This window comes from Streptopelia decaocto (genome assembly GCF_964273445.1).
Source record: "Streptopelia decaocto genome assembly, chromosome: 6".
Classification (NCBI taxonomy): Eukaryota; Metazoa; Chordata; class Aves; order Columbiformes; family Columbidae; genus Streptopelia; species Streptopelia decaocto.
This window is the reverse complement of record NC_138660.1, coordinates 66,625,713-66,641,668: the sequence shown is the minus strand read 5'-3', so window position 1 is coordinate 66,641,668 and position 15,956 is coordinate 66,625,713. Positions and strand designations below refer to the sequence as shown.

The 15,956-nt window shown below is 46.8% G+C and overlaps 1 protein-coding gene across 2 annotated transcripts; it reads left to right on the top strand.

The window, feature by feature from the left end:
• The first annotated feature begins 731 nt into the window (after window positions 1-731).
• On the top strand, window positions 732-6,390 carry RBM43 (RNA binding motif protein 43). 2 transcript variants are annotated; one of them, XM_082055095.1, is made up of 4 exons: window positions 732-994; window positions 3,628-3,826; window positions 4,350-4,423; window positions 4,526-6,390. In XM_082055095.1, exons 1-4 carry the CDS (start codon window positions 992-994, stop codon window positions 5,258-5,260), a joined length of 1,011 nt encoding a protein of 336 aa, XP_081911221.1. In that variant the 5' UTR covers window positions 732-991; the 3' UTR covers window positions 5,261-6,390. The 2 variants fall into 2 exon arrangements, with proteins under 2 accessions (XP_081911221.1, XP_081911220.1); XM_082055094.1 differs by having other exon boundaries at window positions 4,350-4,444.
• The last annotated feature ends 9,566 nt before the right edge of the window (window positions 6,391-15,956 follow it).

The following is a 15,956-nucleotide window of genomic DNA, read 5'->3' as shown; positions in this document are numbered from 1 at the left end:
CTGTGACCTTTTTATGCCCATCCTTCATTCAAGTACTTCAAATCTTCACAGCTGCAGTTTCCACCATGAGCAAACCTCAGTGTCCAGGCGGTCAGAGGGCCCTGGCGTAGGACGGGGTGGATGCCACAGTTCAGTACATGTTCAGTAGAGCCTTTGGCCACCTTGTCTGTGTGTGAGGAGCCGGCTTGGGCAGCCCCGTGCTGAGGAGACACAGTCAGGGGTATCAGGAATCACAGAATCGTTTTGGTTGGAAAAGACCCTCAAGATCGTCGAGTCCAAACATTAACCCAACTCTGGCACCAAACCATGTCCTGAGAACCTCATGTCCGTCTGTCCAGCCCTCCAGGGATGGTGACTCCAGCACTGCCCTGGGCAGCCTGTTCCAATGCCCCACAGCCCTTTGGGGAAGAAATTGTTCCTAAATCCAACCTCAACCTCCCCTGGGCAACTTGAGGCCGTTTCCTCTGCTCCTGGCGCTTGTTCCTGGGGAGCAGAGCCCGACCCCCCTGGCTCCAAGCTCCTTTCAGGCAGTTCAGAGATCAGAAGGTCTCCCCTCAGCTCCTGTTCTCCAGCTGAACCCCCCAGGTCCCTCAGCCGCTCCATCACACTTGTGCTCCAGCCCCTCACCAGCTCCGTTCCCTCCTCTCCACTCGCTCCAGCACCTCACGGGTTTTCTTGGCGTGAGGGGCCCAGCACTGACCGCAGGGTTAGCGGGGCGGCCTCACCGTAAGGACAAGCCCGGGCATACCGGTCACGGTGCGTTGCCTCGGGAGGCGGCGTCCCCGGATACCGGGGAGCTCCGGCCATTTCTGGTCAGAACCAGGAGGGATTTCGCTTCCCCCGGCCGGCGGGAGGCGGGACCGGCCCCCCCGCCCCTCACCCCCGGGAGCGCAGGAGCCGCCGTTTCGGTTTCGGTTTCACGGCCGGGCCGGGACAGGCCGAGCCCTCCCGCTCCTCGCCAAGCTGGGGACACCGCGGCGGAGCGACCGCCATGGCAAGTGCGGGGGGCGGGAGGGCCGTGCGGGGAGCGGGGCGGCGGCGACAGCGCCCCGCGGGGGGCGGGCCTGTGCCCACGGGGGTTCGGAGGGCGCGGGGGGGCCGGCGGGCGCGCAGCGGCGCTGCCCGGGCTGCGGGCCGGGCCGGCCGGGGCGGGGAGCGGCTTTGGCCTGGTGGGAGCTTCCGAGCGTTCAAAACGATGGCGAAGTGAATGAAAAGTGAATTGTGTCCGTCCCCCGGCTGGTAAACACCCGGTGCTCAGCAGCGCTGCAGCCGCCGGCCCCGGGCTCCCCCTCGTTACTGGGAGGGCTGATTTCCTTCCCTTCACACAGAATCCCAGAGTGTCAGGGGTTGGAAGGGCCCTGGAAAGCTCACCCAGTGCAATCCCCCCATGGAGCAGGAACACCCAGCTGAGGTTACACAGGAAGGTGTCCAGGCGGGTTGGAATGTCTGCACAGAAGGAGACTCCACAACCCCCCTGGGCAGCCTGGGCCAGGCTCTGCCACCCTCACCCCCAACAAGTTTCTTCTCAAATTTAAGTGGAACCTCCTGTGTTCCAGTTTGTACCCATTGCCCCTTGTCCTATCACTGGTTGTCACTGAGAAGAGCCTGGCTCCACCCTGCTGACACTCACACTTATATATGTATATTTTTTTTTAATAACTATGAGAACCGATGAGGTCTGTGGGTAAGACAAGGTTCTTAGGGACATGGGTTAGTGCTAGAGTTATGGTTGGACTTGATGATCCTGAGCGTCTCTTCCAACTGAAATGATTCTATGATTCTAAGTGTTCACAGCCGATCTCTTGTCAGTGTGGATTTGTGCCACGTATTTCCCAAGAAACGGTGAACACGTGGCCTGGCTGGGCACAGAACGCTGTGGTCACCGCTGGCCAGCAGGGCTGCTCAGAGAAAATAGAATCATTTGGGTTGGAAGAGACCCTAAAGATCATCGAGTTCAACCGTTTCCCCAGCCCCACATCCCTGAGAACCTCATGTCCGTCTGTCCAGCCCTCCAGGGCTGGTGACTCCAGCACTGCCCTGGGCAGCCTGTTCCAATGCCCCACAGCCCTTTGGGGAAGAAATTGTTCCCCAGATCCAACCTCAGCCTCCCCTGGGCAACTTGAGGCCGTTTCCTCTCCTCACTATCACGTCGCATCATCACCTCCCGCAGCTCCACGTTTCTGTCCAGCAGCAGCCCCTGAACGCAGCCGTGTCAGAGAAGTGATTCAGCACAAACCAACTCTATATTCATGGGATGTTTTTTTTTCTAACCCCAATAGCAGGCACGAGCGTTGCTGCAAAACACCAGCTGGCAAGGTGCAAGATGCTGTCTGGCAGCTGAGCGCTCCCGCTCGTGCCCGGGCGGCTTCAGCGTGAGAAAATCCTGCATAAAACCCTGTCAGTCTTGGAAGCACCCTGTTTATATTCTCCTCATGTTGTCTCATTAGAACAGAAACTTGCTTTCGCACGAACATTACCATCAAAATAATTGCCTAATATAATTAAAGCTCCTGGCTCTTTAAATGTGATGGGTGATAAAAAAAGATCTCAAGTCTTTATGAATGGAAAGCTTGTGTGGTTGCAGAGTCTCGTTGAATCTGTCTCCTCACCCCCTTCAGAAACACTGTGGTTGATGGTCCACAAGGTTTTGGATTCACGTCAATGAAGCATTTGCCCCTGGCTTTGTAACTGCTGTGCTCACCCTAATGTTTTATGCAGCCCAGATCCAGAAGGAACTTTGTAAGAGGAGTCTGAAGAATTTAGATGGAGTGACTGACCTCAAGTACAGTCGCTCTGAAGTTATTGACAGTTCGTTCCCATGGACACTGCCATGCAGACATACTAACGTGTTTTATTTCTTCCAAAAAGTCAATGAACTGTTACAAAATTTACTAAGTGTTCCACCATTTACACAAACTTTTCTGTGATACTCCCACTGAAATATGACTGTTTGTGCCTATTTAATAAGAATGGAAAGAAAACGTGCTTTTCTCAACAAGACATAGATGCAAATCGTATTTAGGATGGGTTTTGTGTTTGCAGCATTGGGAGGCTTAGCTCTGATGAAGATCGTGTGTGTAGTCAGATGTTTTACGCACTGCGGGTCTCGGGTGACGGGGATTTTGTTCTTCCCACTTAACAAGGTTTTATACATTTAATAAGTGGAGAGATGAGTCAGATCACAGCCTGAGATCCCAGCTCTCATGAATTTAACACAAATTCACCCTTCCGCTCTGCAAAGACAATCCTTATGGAACAGTGCATGCCGTTACATTTTTTCATTCCCTTTAAGTTTTCTATAGTAGATACAGAGCAAACAACCTTATCAGTGTGACACTGGACCTTTCATTTGAGAAGCTGTTATATTTAGCTCTTATTTTTGTGGCTTTAAGAAGATACTGTGGTAAATTAAACTTAAGGGTGTAAATTAAACTTAAGAGTCAGGATATTTTTTACTGCACGATAATGCAAAGGTGCCTGGGGGAGTCTGGCATTCACTGCAATCTGATTCGGCGGATTAATTAATTAATTAGCTACTAAATGCTCGTGTTGTGTGTGCCAAAGGGAGTCGCTTTGGTGATGGCGGGTCCCGCGTTCCTTCACGGTGTGTCCTGTCTCTGTGCGCAGGCTACAGGACGAGCCGCTAAAGCAGCGCGGACCGTTGTCGTCGCTGGCGTTCCAGATGGGCTCCTGCACGACGAGGTCATGGCCGACATCCTCGTGATTCATTTCCAGATGTCCAAGAATAACGGGGGAGATGTGGAAGAAGTAACATATCCGACAATGAACAAAGGAGTTGCGTATGTGACTTTTGAAGATCAAGAAGGTATTTAATATACTGTAGTAAATATAGCTGTCCCCCAAAGAGTTAGCCCTGGAATGTTAACCTTAAACCAAATTATTTTAAATTGTTAACTAGTACTAGAATGTTATAGAGCTGTGAGATCAACACCTCTCTGGTAAGTTTCATGTAAGTTTAGGTAATCTGGTAAGTTTTAGGATTTCGTTTCTGTTCAGTGAAGTCATGACTGTGAAGGAGCTTCATGCAAAGAGTTTGTTATATTTGTTTTTAGGAATAAATCTATACTATCCATAACAGGTATGATTTTTGAAGTCAGGCCTTTGAGAATAAGCCTCTGCCAATTAGTGTTGTAAGAAGACGGGCTTCTGTCTCTCTTTGAACAATTTTGACTAATGCATGAAAGTATTGAATCACCTGTGTGTATGTATGGGAGGTTGTTAGGGAAGGCATCGAGAGGAAAACGCGTATGAAATGCTCCCCCATCAGACTGGCAATGGCGCATTATCTGACTGGGCAAGAAGTGAATCTGGTTTTGTTTTCTCTTCAGTTGTAGAGAGTGTTCTGAAGAAGGATGAACATCGACTAGAAGACAAGAGGCTGTCCAGATACTACCTGCTGAAAGTAACTCGTTACTGTGAAAATGTAAGCTGATTTGTAGTTTATCTAGTTGTGCTTCCATTGCTATGTTAACCGTTATTTAACTTCTCTCATTCAAAATTCTAGGTCTTCAGCTTGGTCACATGTGTCCTCAATATGTCTGTTTTCAAAGATCAGTTTGTTGTAGAAGATCTGATAGAAGAATTTAAAAAGGAGAGCACAGCTTTGAGCTTTGGTCCTTTGCAGGCCAATGGGCACGTTTCTGTTCAAGGCTCATTTCCAGCAATCACATTGCTGAGAGACTTTCTGTTACTAAAAGCAAAATCCCTTTCAGAGAAGGACAAAAGAGAAGAAAGTAAATCCCATCAGAGAGCAAAGAGGAGCCCACAGCAACACACGGAGACGAGTAATTTTGTTCGTGATGCAGATGGGGAGAAACAAGTGGTGGTTCTTGACACAGGCGTATATCACTACATGAAGTACTTTTTTCCCAGGACATTCCAAGCAAATGATGACGTTGTAATTTCTGCCATCACTGATGGTGACATAACTACAGTGTACCTTGAGAATGCTGGAAGGAGGTCTGATGTTGGACAGCTATTAAGAGTCAAAGAGAGAATTGTAAATCAGTCTATAAAGCTCCATAAAGCTTTACGTAAAGAGAGGGTCTACTGTAAGGAGCACAGCAGAGATGAAAAGCGGAGATATACACAGGTGTGTGACAGTCTAAAACCCCGTTTCCCTTATGTTTTGACCATTCTTTATGGTAATTGCATCGATGTGATAGGAAATCCTCCTGAGATTTTTGAATTCATGAAGGAAGTGAACAATAAGATTCAGAACCCGTTTCCAACCAGGTAGAACATTTGCGTTCATGTTGTTTACACGTTGTGCTTCTCAGAGACTGTCCTGGTGCAACCTCTGCACCTCTGTCACTGCAGACGTGTCACCTTCCTCCTTCACCACCGTGAGAGTGAAGAAGCCTCATGAACCTGAGTTTTGTTTCTTTGTGCAAGGAGATGACCACTGAAAACAGGAGCCTTTATCTACAGAAGGAAGTTCTCATTGTGGGGATGCCCAGAGCAGGTAGAGCTTTGACACTGGAGGGTATGGAATGCTTATTCAATTTACTGGCTTCTTGTGTCCTGAGAAAGACCTTAGAAGGTAGCGCTGGAAGTTCTTGACAGTGGAAAATAAGCAAATTTGTTTTCATAGGAGCAATAATGTTTGTTTTGGTTTGTTTTTTTCCAGCTCTAATGCATCCGCAGCATCCCTTGACAGCATGCTATTTCCACATGAAAGTATTTCTTTTTTTTCTCCACAAAACCAATCAGTTGCTGTAATTAAGAGCAGAAACACCCTTATGCTTTATTAATACTTTCCACTTTTGTTTTTCAGACTAGTGCTAGAGGTTGGGACAGTGGAGTTTCTGCCACCTTTGTAAGATACAGACAATCTAAGGAAGGCTTAGTCAACGTTAGTTGCTCTCTAAGTGGAACACTGTGTTTCCCTTTGGTTAGGAACCGTATAAATAACTAGAGATAGTCAGGTTTTGATAGGTCTCGATATGTGTGTGGCTAAAAAAAAATGTGTATTGTTTTAATAAAGAGCTATCAGAACAATACCTGTTTATGTCTCTCTTGCCCTTCATTTTTATTCCTAAATTCCTAAATTCCTAAATGCCTGTGGTTAAAACTGAAGGCTGGTTACAGAATTCCATCTCAGTAAAATCAGGGACAAATCTAGTCCACAGAAGTGCAGCAACTTCAGCATGGTTTTGTTTTTCCAAAGGTAAACTTTTCCTATATCCATTACAAGGGTCCAAATGCCCATCTTAGTTTAGGCTTTTTATAAAACCAATTTAGAAAATAACTTTTATTTTGTGATATGAGTGTGTTCAGAATAATTTGTCGAAATTCACAGAGCACCAGCTCTTTTGTGTTATGTACCGGAAAAGTTGTAAGTTCTTATGCCAATAAAGAAATCAGTTATACGAAGTATTGTGTCCATGTTCTTTTAACCAACATCCAGACTTTTGATTGGAAGCCCAAACCTAAAGCCTAAGAATTGTTTTAGGCATTTTCTTGTCACAAATGATTATCAGTTGCGATTATACCAGTGAGAGATAAAGTTGTTAAACCAGTGCCAATGCTGTGAATTAAAATATACTATTAAAGGGGGAAGATGATGAGCTTAATTACTTTGCTGCATTGGAAGGGGGGCCCTGGAAGAGCCTCCTCGTGGAGCACAGACAGTTCTCCAGCTCTGGGCTGCTTTGGGCTTAAGCAAAACAGTAAGTTTTTCAACCTTGTAAAAGAGAAAATCCTCTATGAAGGATAAGCCTTTAATGAAATTACTGCTCTTTTTTAGCCTCCCTATTGACCTTTCCTTCTCTTTTCTGAAGAGCCTCATTTTTTTCTGAATCATACCATTAGTATTTCCTGTTCACTTCTATACAAGTTTCGGGCTACACTGGTGCCAGTTTGAATCCTGACTGGTTACTACTGGCTGAACGTCGCTTTTTGAGTCAAGTTTGACAAGAGAACAGTTGTCAGCGCTGGGCCAGGAATCACTCGGGTCCCGCCGCCTGGCAAGCAAGTCATTTTTACTGAATGATTTTCAGTCAGAAACTGAAAATCTTGAAAACATCCCAGTTGAATATGATTTTATTGCTGAATTGTGGTTCAGCTGCAGCAGCTCCTGTCCCGATTCACTCACCGAACCCCCGTTGCCGCCACGTCCTTGGCAGCGCTGGGGCCGGCGTTGGCTCCTTGTTCCCCGGTGCTCTCCCATCTGCTCTCTCTGGCTGGCAGTTCGTTGGATAAAAAAAGAGCTTTGCCTTGGTTGGTTTGTGTTTAGTAAATAGGGATCTGGCTCTGGGGTGGATTAGTAAAGCTCCAGGCTTTCTGGGGCTGGATTTTGTGTTGGATTTGCAGCAGCGCTGGCCAGGAACAGCCCATCTTTGTCACCTTTGATGGTTCCTGGTCTTTACTAGTGATAGTAGAGGCTGTGGCACTTACGGCTGTGACTGAGCTACTCTAAGGTTTAACCCCACAGAGGAACCTGCTCCCTGTAGCAAAAAAAAGGCCATGACCCACCAGCACTCTTGTTTGCTGTAAAAATATAAACAGCATTTCAGCAGAATAACATCATAAACGAAGCACGTATTTGTTCCTTCCTTCATGATGCGGATACCATGGAAAACAATAGATGTTTAGCAAAAAAAGAAAGTCCGATTTTGTCATTACCATGATTACTTAAACAAATACAACAAAACAAATCAGTGTTAGGTCTGGTAAGAGACTTGCCAGCTCCTATTTTCAGTTATTTTTATGGCAAGCAGAGCACTGCTGTGTCTCTTAAACTCAGCTTGACAAGGGCATTTAGTATTTGTGTGTATTGGAAGATACCTGGGAAACCACATCAGCTGTTATTCCTCAATCTAAACCATTACTGCTGGCTCAGTGTTCTCAGCATCAGGTTTGTACTTTTAATTTGAATAGAGAATTTCCTCGTGGGACCTCAACAAAATATTTGTCCTTATTGCTGTGCCAACACCTGCTGCCCTTCACCAGAAGGGGATATGTAACAGTTCAGTTTGTAAAAATACAAAGCCCCATTTTGACTTAAGGCAAAAAGGTCCCAAATAGGAGCAGAATCTGAGCCCAAATCTTGGCGCACGGCTCTGCAGTCGGTGGGGTAAACACTGTTTTCTGTCCCCTGAAGACCTGAGGGTTCAAGAGTCAGTTTGACGTCCCTTTGCAGGAAAATATTGCACAATTTGGAGGCACGAGCCGTCTCCTTGTTGACTGGAAGGGATGGGGGAGGTGGATGGAAAAAAAATTAGAGTCCTTTCAACATCACCAACCCAAAGCGCTGCCCTGGCAGGGCAAAGGGAGGGCAAAGCCTCCTTTACCCCCATTCCACCTGAGCATCTGATAATACAAAGTAAATGTTTATTCAATTCCTATGGGAAGGAGGTTGTTCCATTAGGAAAAGCCCTTCCTGCAGGTTTAATTTGTGTTACCAAAACTGCCTCTGCCACCTTGGAGTTGCAGCGAAACTTTAGCTGTGTATTGGTTAAAAAAGCACATTCTACAAAAGACCTGTCACGTCTCCTAGAAGATTTAAATGCTTATTTTAAGGCAACTTTTAGGCTTCTGTCTTCACACCCGAGTCTTGGAAGCATAAAACCCAGATGCAAACAGACCATAATTGTCAGCCGAGGGTGGTGGGTGAGTCGGTACCTGCAGCCCGCGGGGGTGGGATGGGGACGGTCCCACCAGGGAGAGGAGATGAGCTTGGCAGCTCGTGTATCCGGAGGAGCTGCGTCTCTCGCTTGGCTCCGCTTCGGCTCTCAGGAGGCTCCCAAAAACAAACACACGCGTTCCTGTTGTGTTGCACGTCTTGCGCAAGAGAAAAGCAGCTGGAGAGCAAGGCCAAGCTGACGCCGGGGAAATTCCTTCTCCGTTGCACAAGGTTTCTGTGGGGACTTCTTCCCTCGCATGTAGTGTGGGTGCTGAGTGCTTGCGGGATATGTGGCTGCCATCCAATTTCATTCAAAATAACTCTTTTCATGTCCTTTGGGCTTTTACCCTTCCATCTGCCGCAGTTACTGATGAAAGGACCTTTTCCATCCCTCTCTTTTGAACTAAGAGCACAGTGAAATCACACGTAGATACTTCATTGTTTTCAGCTACCATTAGAGAATGGGGGTTTTCCCCGATTTCTGCAGCAGGCTGTGTGAAGATAACCAGACAACTTGGCTAAGAGCTAAAAAATAATTAATGATTATTTTTCATTATGATTATTAAAAACAACAACAACAACAAGCCCACACAACAAAACAAACCACAAACAAACCAACAACCAGAGAAATGGATTCAAAACCACACAACAATCCAGAATTGACAGACCCCGGTCTGGTTGTACTAACGTTTTCCTTAAATTTGCAGAACATCTACTGGCAAACAAGTCCCTTTTTCTGCTTCCCCTAACACAGCTTTCCTTTGGCTCCTGACACCCACTAATGACCTTTAAGGAATTCTCCTAGAAGTAACTCAGTTAAGAAGAAATACAATACTACCTGTAATGGCAGCCGCCGCTGCTGCTGGAGTGTTGCATTAAAGCTGTTTTTCAGGTGTATTTCCCTGCTCGTTACCGCTATGACCTTTGCGATAGCAGCAGTGTGGATCAGGACCAGCGATGCAGAGCACTTCACCGAAAAGAAGAGCTGTATAAAATACTGGAAAAACAAAGTTCTGTTATCTTTGTAAGGTGAAATCATTTCTTACTCCTTAAATTTCTGCCACCACGGAGCGCGGTACATGCAGATGGCAGTGCTGAATTGTGCAGTAGAAGGGTGGACTTTCTCCAAGGTAGAAGCTACAGCTGAAGGTCACAACTCATCCCCCATCGAGCTATAAGCGTCAGGCTGCACATAGTGCGGATGGAGCTGCACACCCTCTTCTCTAGCCGGGCTCCAGGAACATCTCGATCTTTCTTGGCAAGCTCAAGGGTACCAGAACATGGAGATGGTCCATACCAGGTCAGGTCTGGACTAACAGGTCTGAGTGGTCTGGTCTTCCATCTGGCCATGGGGAGATGCGCAAGGGCCACCTCTCCCGGCGGGCTGCACCAGCAGGACTTGGTCCCACTTCTCCTGCCATAAACACGGGGAGCACAAGAGGGAGCCAGATGCTTTGCAGCTGAAATCCCCACGTCTCTGCTGGGGTCCCGGCTGCAGGAGGAGCTGCCAGAAGCTGGTCCTGCTGTCCCTGAGCTGCTGGAAGCGGAGCTCAGGTCACTTTGCCTGGAGCAGGTGTTGGGAATGGTCCCTTCCAGCCTTTCCCCGCTCAGATGCTGCTCTGGCAGCACCTTCTTCCAAGGTTATATAAAAATAGGTGAAGAAATCAAGCGCTTCCTGATTTCATACTGAAATTATGGATGGCTGAGATGGCCAGAAGCCTGAGTGCTGCTGTAGTTAATCCCTTGTTAAAAAACATCACAAAATCAGGTGAGCACAACGTGGCACCATGCAGGGTAGATCACCTTTGTGCGTGTGTGAGCTGTGGGGACAACCACCCCATTCCCACTCCATGGAGACAGCAGAGAGTCACCAGAAGGAAGAGCAGGTGAAAACCAGCAGTTCTGTTCTCTGGGGATGATGCTCCCAGTGAAACCCCATTCCCTGGAGCAGAGGACCTGCCATGGAAAGCTGAGCCTAGATCCAGCTTACCTGTACTGCTCTTGGGCTCCTCCAGATCCCACAGGTACAAGGGCTTTGGAGGAGGCACCGCTGGATTCAGGAATTTAATCCTCTCTGCACATGAGAACAACCCATCCCATCTCCTTTTGGAGTTGGTGGGCAGTGCTGCTAAAAAAACATGGCTTTGTTTTTCAATTAAGACACCCTTAAAAAAGAAATTAAAAACCTTCATTTCCATTTTGCTGTGGATTCTGACAAGCTTTTCCTAGTACTATAACAAAAGCAGCAGCTCTCCTTGGTGTTGCAAATAGATGTGTCCTGCCTGGCCTGCACATGGGGACTTATTTTGCAGGAACTCACCGTTTTTACAATAGTCTGGGTGCTTCTGGTTATTAGCAGATAGCTCTGGTGCAGATACAGCCAGTTCTTAACAACTGGAAAGCTTTAATGCACACAGTAAACACCACCGAGAGCTCTTTTTCCCCCCCTCTAAGTTATATGAACGCTTCCCCCATGAGTTCAGGGATTTGGCATCTCTCTCAGGCATACTTTACATTTTCCAAACTTTCTGAATAACACATTGAGAGAGTTAAGCATTTGCACTGCCAAACCAAATGAGAGAAGAAACGGTTTTGCAGGCTCGTTAATGCCTCGCACTGACAGGCCTGGAGGGGCTGCGATTTTATTTACATAGGGTAGAGAGACGCCTGTGGGGAAGTTCGGTGTTATTTATATAGAGAAGAGATGCTCTTTCAGGAGTGGGGTCTCATTTAGATGTAAAAGGGCCGGGAATGGGGAATAGAGTCTTACACAGATACAGTGTTACCTGTGCTTCCAAAAACATGGTCATAAATGCTGGTTTTGGTAGCAGCTGGAGTATTTTTACCACACGTGGAGCTGTTAAAGTTGAGCTACATCAACCGTCTCACTGCTGGCAGAACCCCTGGGAGCAAATGAGGGTGAATCGGCTGCAAAGAAACAGAAAGCAGAACTTGCAGGTTAAGAAACTCCACAAAATAACAGCATTTATAACAACTACTGTTATCAGTCCTTCCCCTAGACTCTCCTGAAGTCAAAAATAACTGTATTTATCTGGTTGTTGGCTGGGTGTTATTTGCAGAGCTGTCCCCTGCACCCCCATCGCTGCTCCCCAATGTGCCAAACCAACATGTTCTGAGATTCACAAGCACCCCCCAGCCTGCCCACTCCACCTCCCCTCCATCGCTCTCCCCTGGCCTTCACCACCCCAGAGTCATCCTCCCAGCCTCCAGCAGAGCTGATGATTAATTGAAGCCAGCTGCTTGGCTCCCTCCCCTTCTTCCCACACCACTTTGCATTCCCATTAAAGCACCCCCACCCACCAGGGCTCTGCTTGCCTTTGTGGAGCACACAAAAATAAGCCTGGCTTTCACACCTCCCCTCTTCTCTGTGGGCTGGAGCTGTTTGGGTACCGGACATTCACCCTGGTAAACTCAGTGTGCAACATCATCAGCCTCAGAGCCACAGAAGGTATTTAAAGTCTCGCTGGTTTGGGGCATGTGTTGCGTTCTGAGCTTTTTATTTGTGTTATGTTCTCAGTTTTTAGATGTGGGTAACCTTGAAGAGCCTCCAGACTTGCAGTGCTGCCATAGGAATCACATATTGAATACTTAATAAAATATGACAGTCTCAAGGATGGTATTTCTCTTACCAGAACTGGATGTGCGGTGTTCAGTGGGTTCCTGAAGCTGACTTTACAGCTGTTGGGGCTGGCCAGCCTCCTCTGAAGGGTAATTTGTCCCCCTTTGGAACAGGTGAAGTGCAGTCCTCTCTACAGACAGCAACATCCACAGCCTTCCTCACTGTGCACACTGTCTAGATGAACAGCACAGATAACGATCTTTGTATAGTTCTGGATTCTTGCTGTTTATATTTAGGGAAATCTTTTGCCTCTACTCACCCACCTGCTTTGTTGTCCAGTTGGGAATGCAGAGGAAGGCACCAAAGGGCTGGTGGTGCCTCTCCTGCAAGAGCCTTTGCTTGCAAAACGCATCCAGTGTCATCAAAGCCAATGTGTAAAAGTGTCCTTGTGTTTCCAGTTTCCATATAGTGTGTTTGCTGCAACTGTGGACTAGTTAACATGTGTGCTCACTTCACATCACCCCAAATTCCTCAAATGTTAGAAATGAGCATGATGGAGGCCTTGCAAGTCAGCTGCCCTTGGTTTGCTTGAGTTGATCAACTCTTGAGTTCTGTACTTCATGTCAACTGACATTTTTGCTGCTGCTTCTGTATCAGCCACCCCCAGGCTCATCCATCACCACTCCCAGGCTTTGCACAAACAGGAGTCAATAAATACCTGGGTCACAGCGCTAAAGAGTTAAGAAATCTCCGCATCCTTCCCCAGGGGAGAGCCTATTGCAACTTGTAAACACTCGCTGTCTGTTTGCAGGTGGTAATTAAAACAGCTTCACCCCACCAAGTCAGCGTTGCATCAAGAGGCCAATGATTTCCTGCAGAAAACAGCTGTGTTTCCACTAATGAGCCTCCAGATCAGCAAAACGCGGAGCCTGTGCACAGTTGTAGCTGCAGCTCTGGCACGTGAGCCTCGAAGACCTTTTGATAAATCTTACTGCTGTTTCTTGGAGGTCTTTGTTTCTCCTTCTGTTATTATGCCAACTTGCAAAAGGCTGCTTGTTGCGCTGTGAATTTCTTCATTTTAAATATTTATCATGGGCTGCTGCTAATTCAGCTGGGTAAGGGTGACACATGGAATGGGCTCTGTCAGGAGAGGGCAAATTAACCAAAGCAAGAAAGGAAAAAGCACTGGGCAGTTTCTGGAAGAAACATTCTTTTATATATATATACTATATATTATTACATTTTGTTAAAATATAACATATATTTTTTTTCAAGATAAATTGATTTTTGCAGGTCTGGAGTAGGCATGGGAATTTGAGAAATGGTTTCATTCCCTTCACATGGCACGTTCACAAATTACTTTGCAAGTAACTGGTGTTCTTTAATAGCAAAGCTGGGCAAAACAAAGTTGAATTGGCAAAACTTGCTGCTGAGTGGCCTTTGCAGGTTCTTCATAACTGTACAAGGCTGGTAACAGCTAAAAGCGAACAGATTAAAACTGTGATGTTCATTCATCTTAACCATTACGTCAGTGAGTAGATATTAGTTGTTGGGCTGTGTAAACCTGGTTTGCACATCCATATGTAACGTTACTAACAGGTAGTTAATGAACTGTGTTCTGCACTGAATTTATACTTGAATTTGTTTTGCTGTATATATATAATGTGTGTATATATATATATATATGTATGTATATATATAATGAATATATATATGACTGGAGCCTGGTCACAGCAGATCAGGAGCAAAATGGAAAGGGTTGTGAAGCACCAGAACAGGCTGCCCAGGGCGGTGGTGGAGTCACCACCCCTGGAGGGGTTGGACAGATGGAGATGAGATGGAGACGTGGGCAGTGCCAGGGCTGGGGGAATGGTTGGACTTGATGATCTTGAGGGTCTTTTCCAACCCAAATGATTCCATGAAAAGTGCCTGTGTCCTGACTGCAGCCCGAGTTTCCCATCACCGTGGAAGGAGCTGGGATTCCATCCCTGCTCTTGGGATGATGAATTTTGGTGGGCAGCCCGCGAGACCACATAGGGCTGTATCAAACACAGGGAAAAGTGGTAGGCTGATCTGAAAAGGGTGTCCTCATCTTATGGGCCAAAAGCTTGCTGCCAGTTGGTGCCAGTCCAGGCTGTGTGATGATGGGGTGCACCTCCCAGGAGGGCGCAGATCGCCAGGAATGCAGCTGGCTCCCCGGAAGTGAGGTTGTCTTGTGAGAGTCCTCAGGGCTCGGTCAGATTCAGGTAAGCAGGACTCTCATGCTTTTGTTTATCTCCCATGTGGATTGACTTAGATGCCCCATCCCTGGAGACACCCCAGGCCAGGCTGGACGGGGCTCTGAGCAACCTGAGCTGGTGAAGATGTCCCTGCTTGTGGCAGTGGGGGCACTGGGGGAGCTGGAAGGTCCCTTCAACCCAAGCTATTCTATGCCTTGGTACTTCTACTGGTACCTCCCTCACTCCTCTGGGAGACTTCTCTCCAGATTATCTTCATCACCTCTGTTTCTTGGCCCATTTATCAGTACTTCCCCACTGCCTTTGTGCTGGAACAGCCAAACCCTCTTGGCTCAAGCAAATCGGCTGCTTGGAGGAGGTTTGGGAGAGGCTGAGTTTTGCTGCCCTGTGTGTCCCTGGTTGGGTGGAGATACGAGCCCAGAGTGCCTGGTTGTGGTAGATGTGCAAAGGCACTATGTGGTGGCGGTTTTTCTATTAACTACTCTTAATACCAGCAGCACTCATGAGCCAAGCACTGAGGCTGCGCTCCATACCAGCACCAGCTCACCGCCGCTCAGGAAACCGGCTATACATGCTCCATATATTAACATATCTCCATAGGCTACCAAAGGGAGGACTCTTCTTCTGGACAAGGTTTTGCCACAGCTGGATAGATCAGTCCTGCTTTCAGCCCCCTTGGGTAAGCATGGAAGCGAAAGCTTGTGCTCATTGTGTTAAAAATGAGTATTTTCACAATCTAGACAGAAGCTTTCAATCTCCAGGGCCATCAGTCTGTACCCCTGACAAAGACTGAATGAAAGGCAAAACATAATTACTTACATATTACTCCATCTGACATCTTAAATATTAAGACATCTATCTAGTCTAAAATCATTCATACAAATGTGTTTGTGGCACCTTAGGCTTAGGAAATTTTGAACAGATGAAGTGATAATGTTCTTTGGTTCATTTTGGCTCCTGGTAGAATACGACTTGCTTCTCCTGAGATGCAAAGAGTTTCTACAGCCTCATGCTGTGAAGTTTTGGTCCCCCCTGCCACGAACTTTTTACCATTTCTGTTTGCTTCTGGAGATATTTACATGGTAGTCCAGCACAGTAACATGAAATTTGGGGCAATGCATCTATTTTTTTGAAAAGTAAGCGTTATGTAAAATGGGTATAAATGTCATGTGTTTTCATAACTGTCAAAGTATTGTAATTTCTTTATTATTTTATGGATTGAAAAACGGAGGCAAAGAGGGCAAACGCTTGCCTGAGGCTACGCATTCAATAGCAGAATAAAAGTTGACAATAGCACATGAAGCTCAGGCCAGAGAAACATTAACACTTTGTCAGCCTTTGGCATGTAGGAAGCATGGGACATGAAACCCCACGTCATGTTTCTATTCCTAAAGCCCTCCATGTCGAGCTTGCTGCCTTTCGAAGAGCCATCTTTCCAACCCTTTCACTGAAAAGCAGATGAAAAAACCTGAAAATGAAAATAATTGAAAAT

Excerpts from the sequence above, each read along its gene's own strand:
- RBM43 (XM_082055094.1), top strand. Across the intron at positions 3,827-4,349 it reads GACTTTTGAAGATCAAGAAG|TTGTAGAGAGTGTTCTGAAG; the intron begins GTATTTAATATA and ends TTTTCTCTTCAG. Across the intron at positions 4,445-4,525 it reads TAACTCGTTACTGTGAAAAT|GTCTTCAGCTTGGTCACATG; the intron begins GTAAGCTGATTT and ends TCAAAATTCTAG.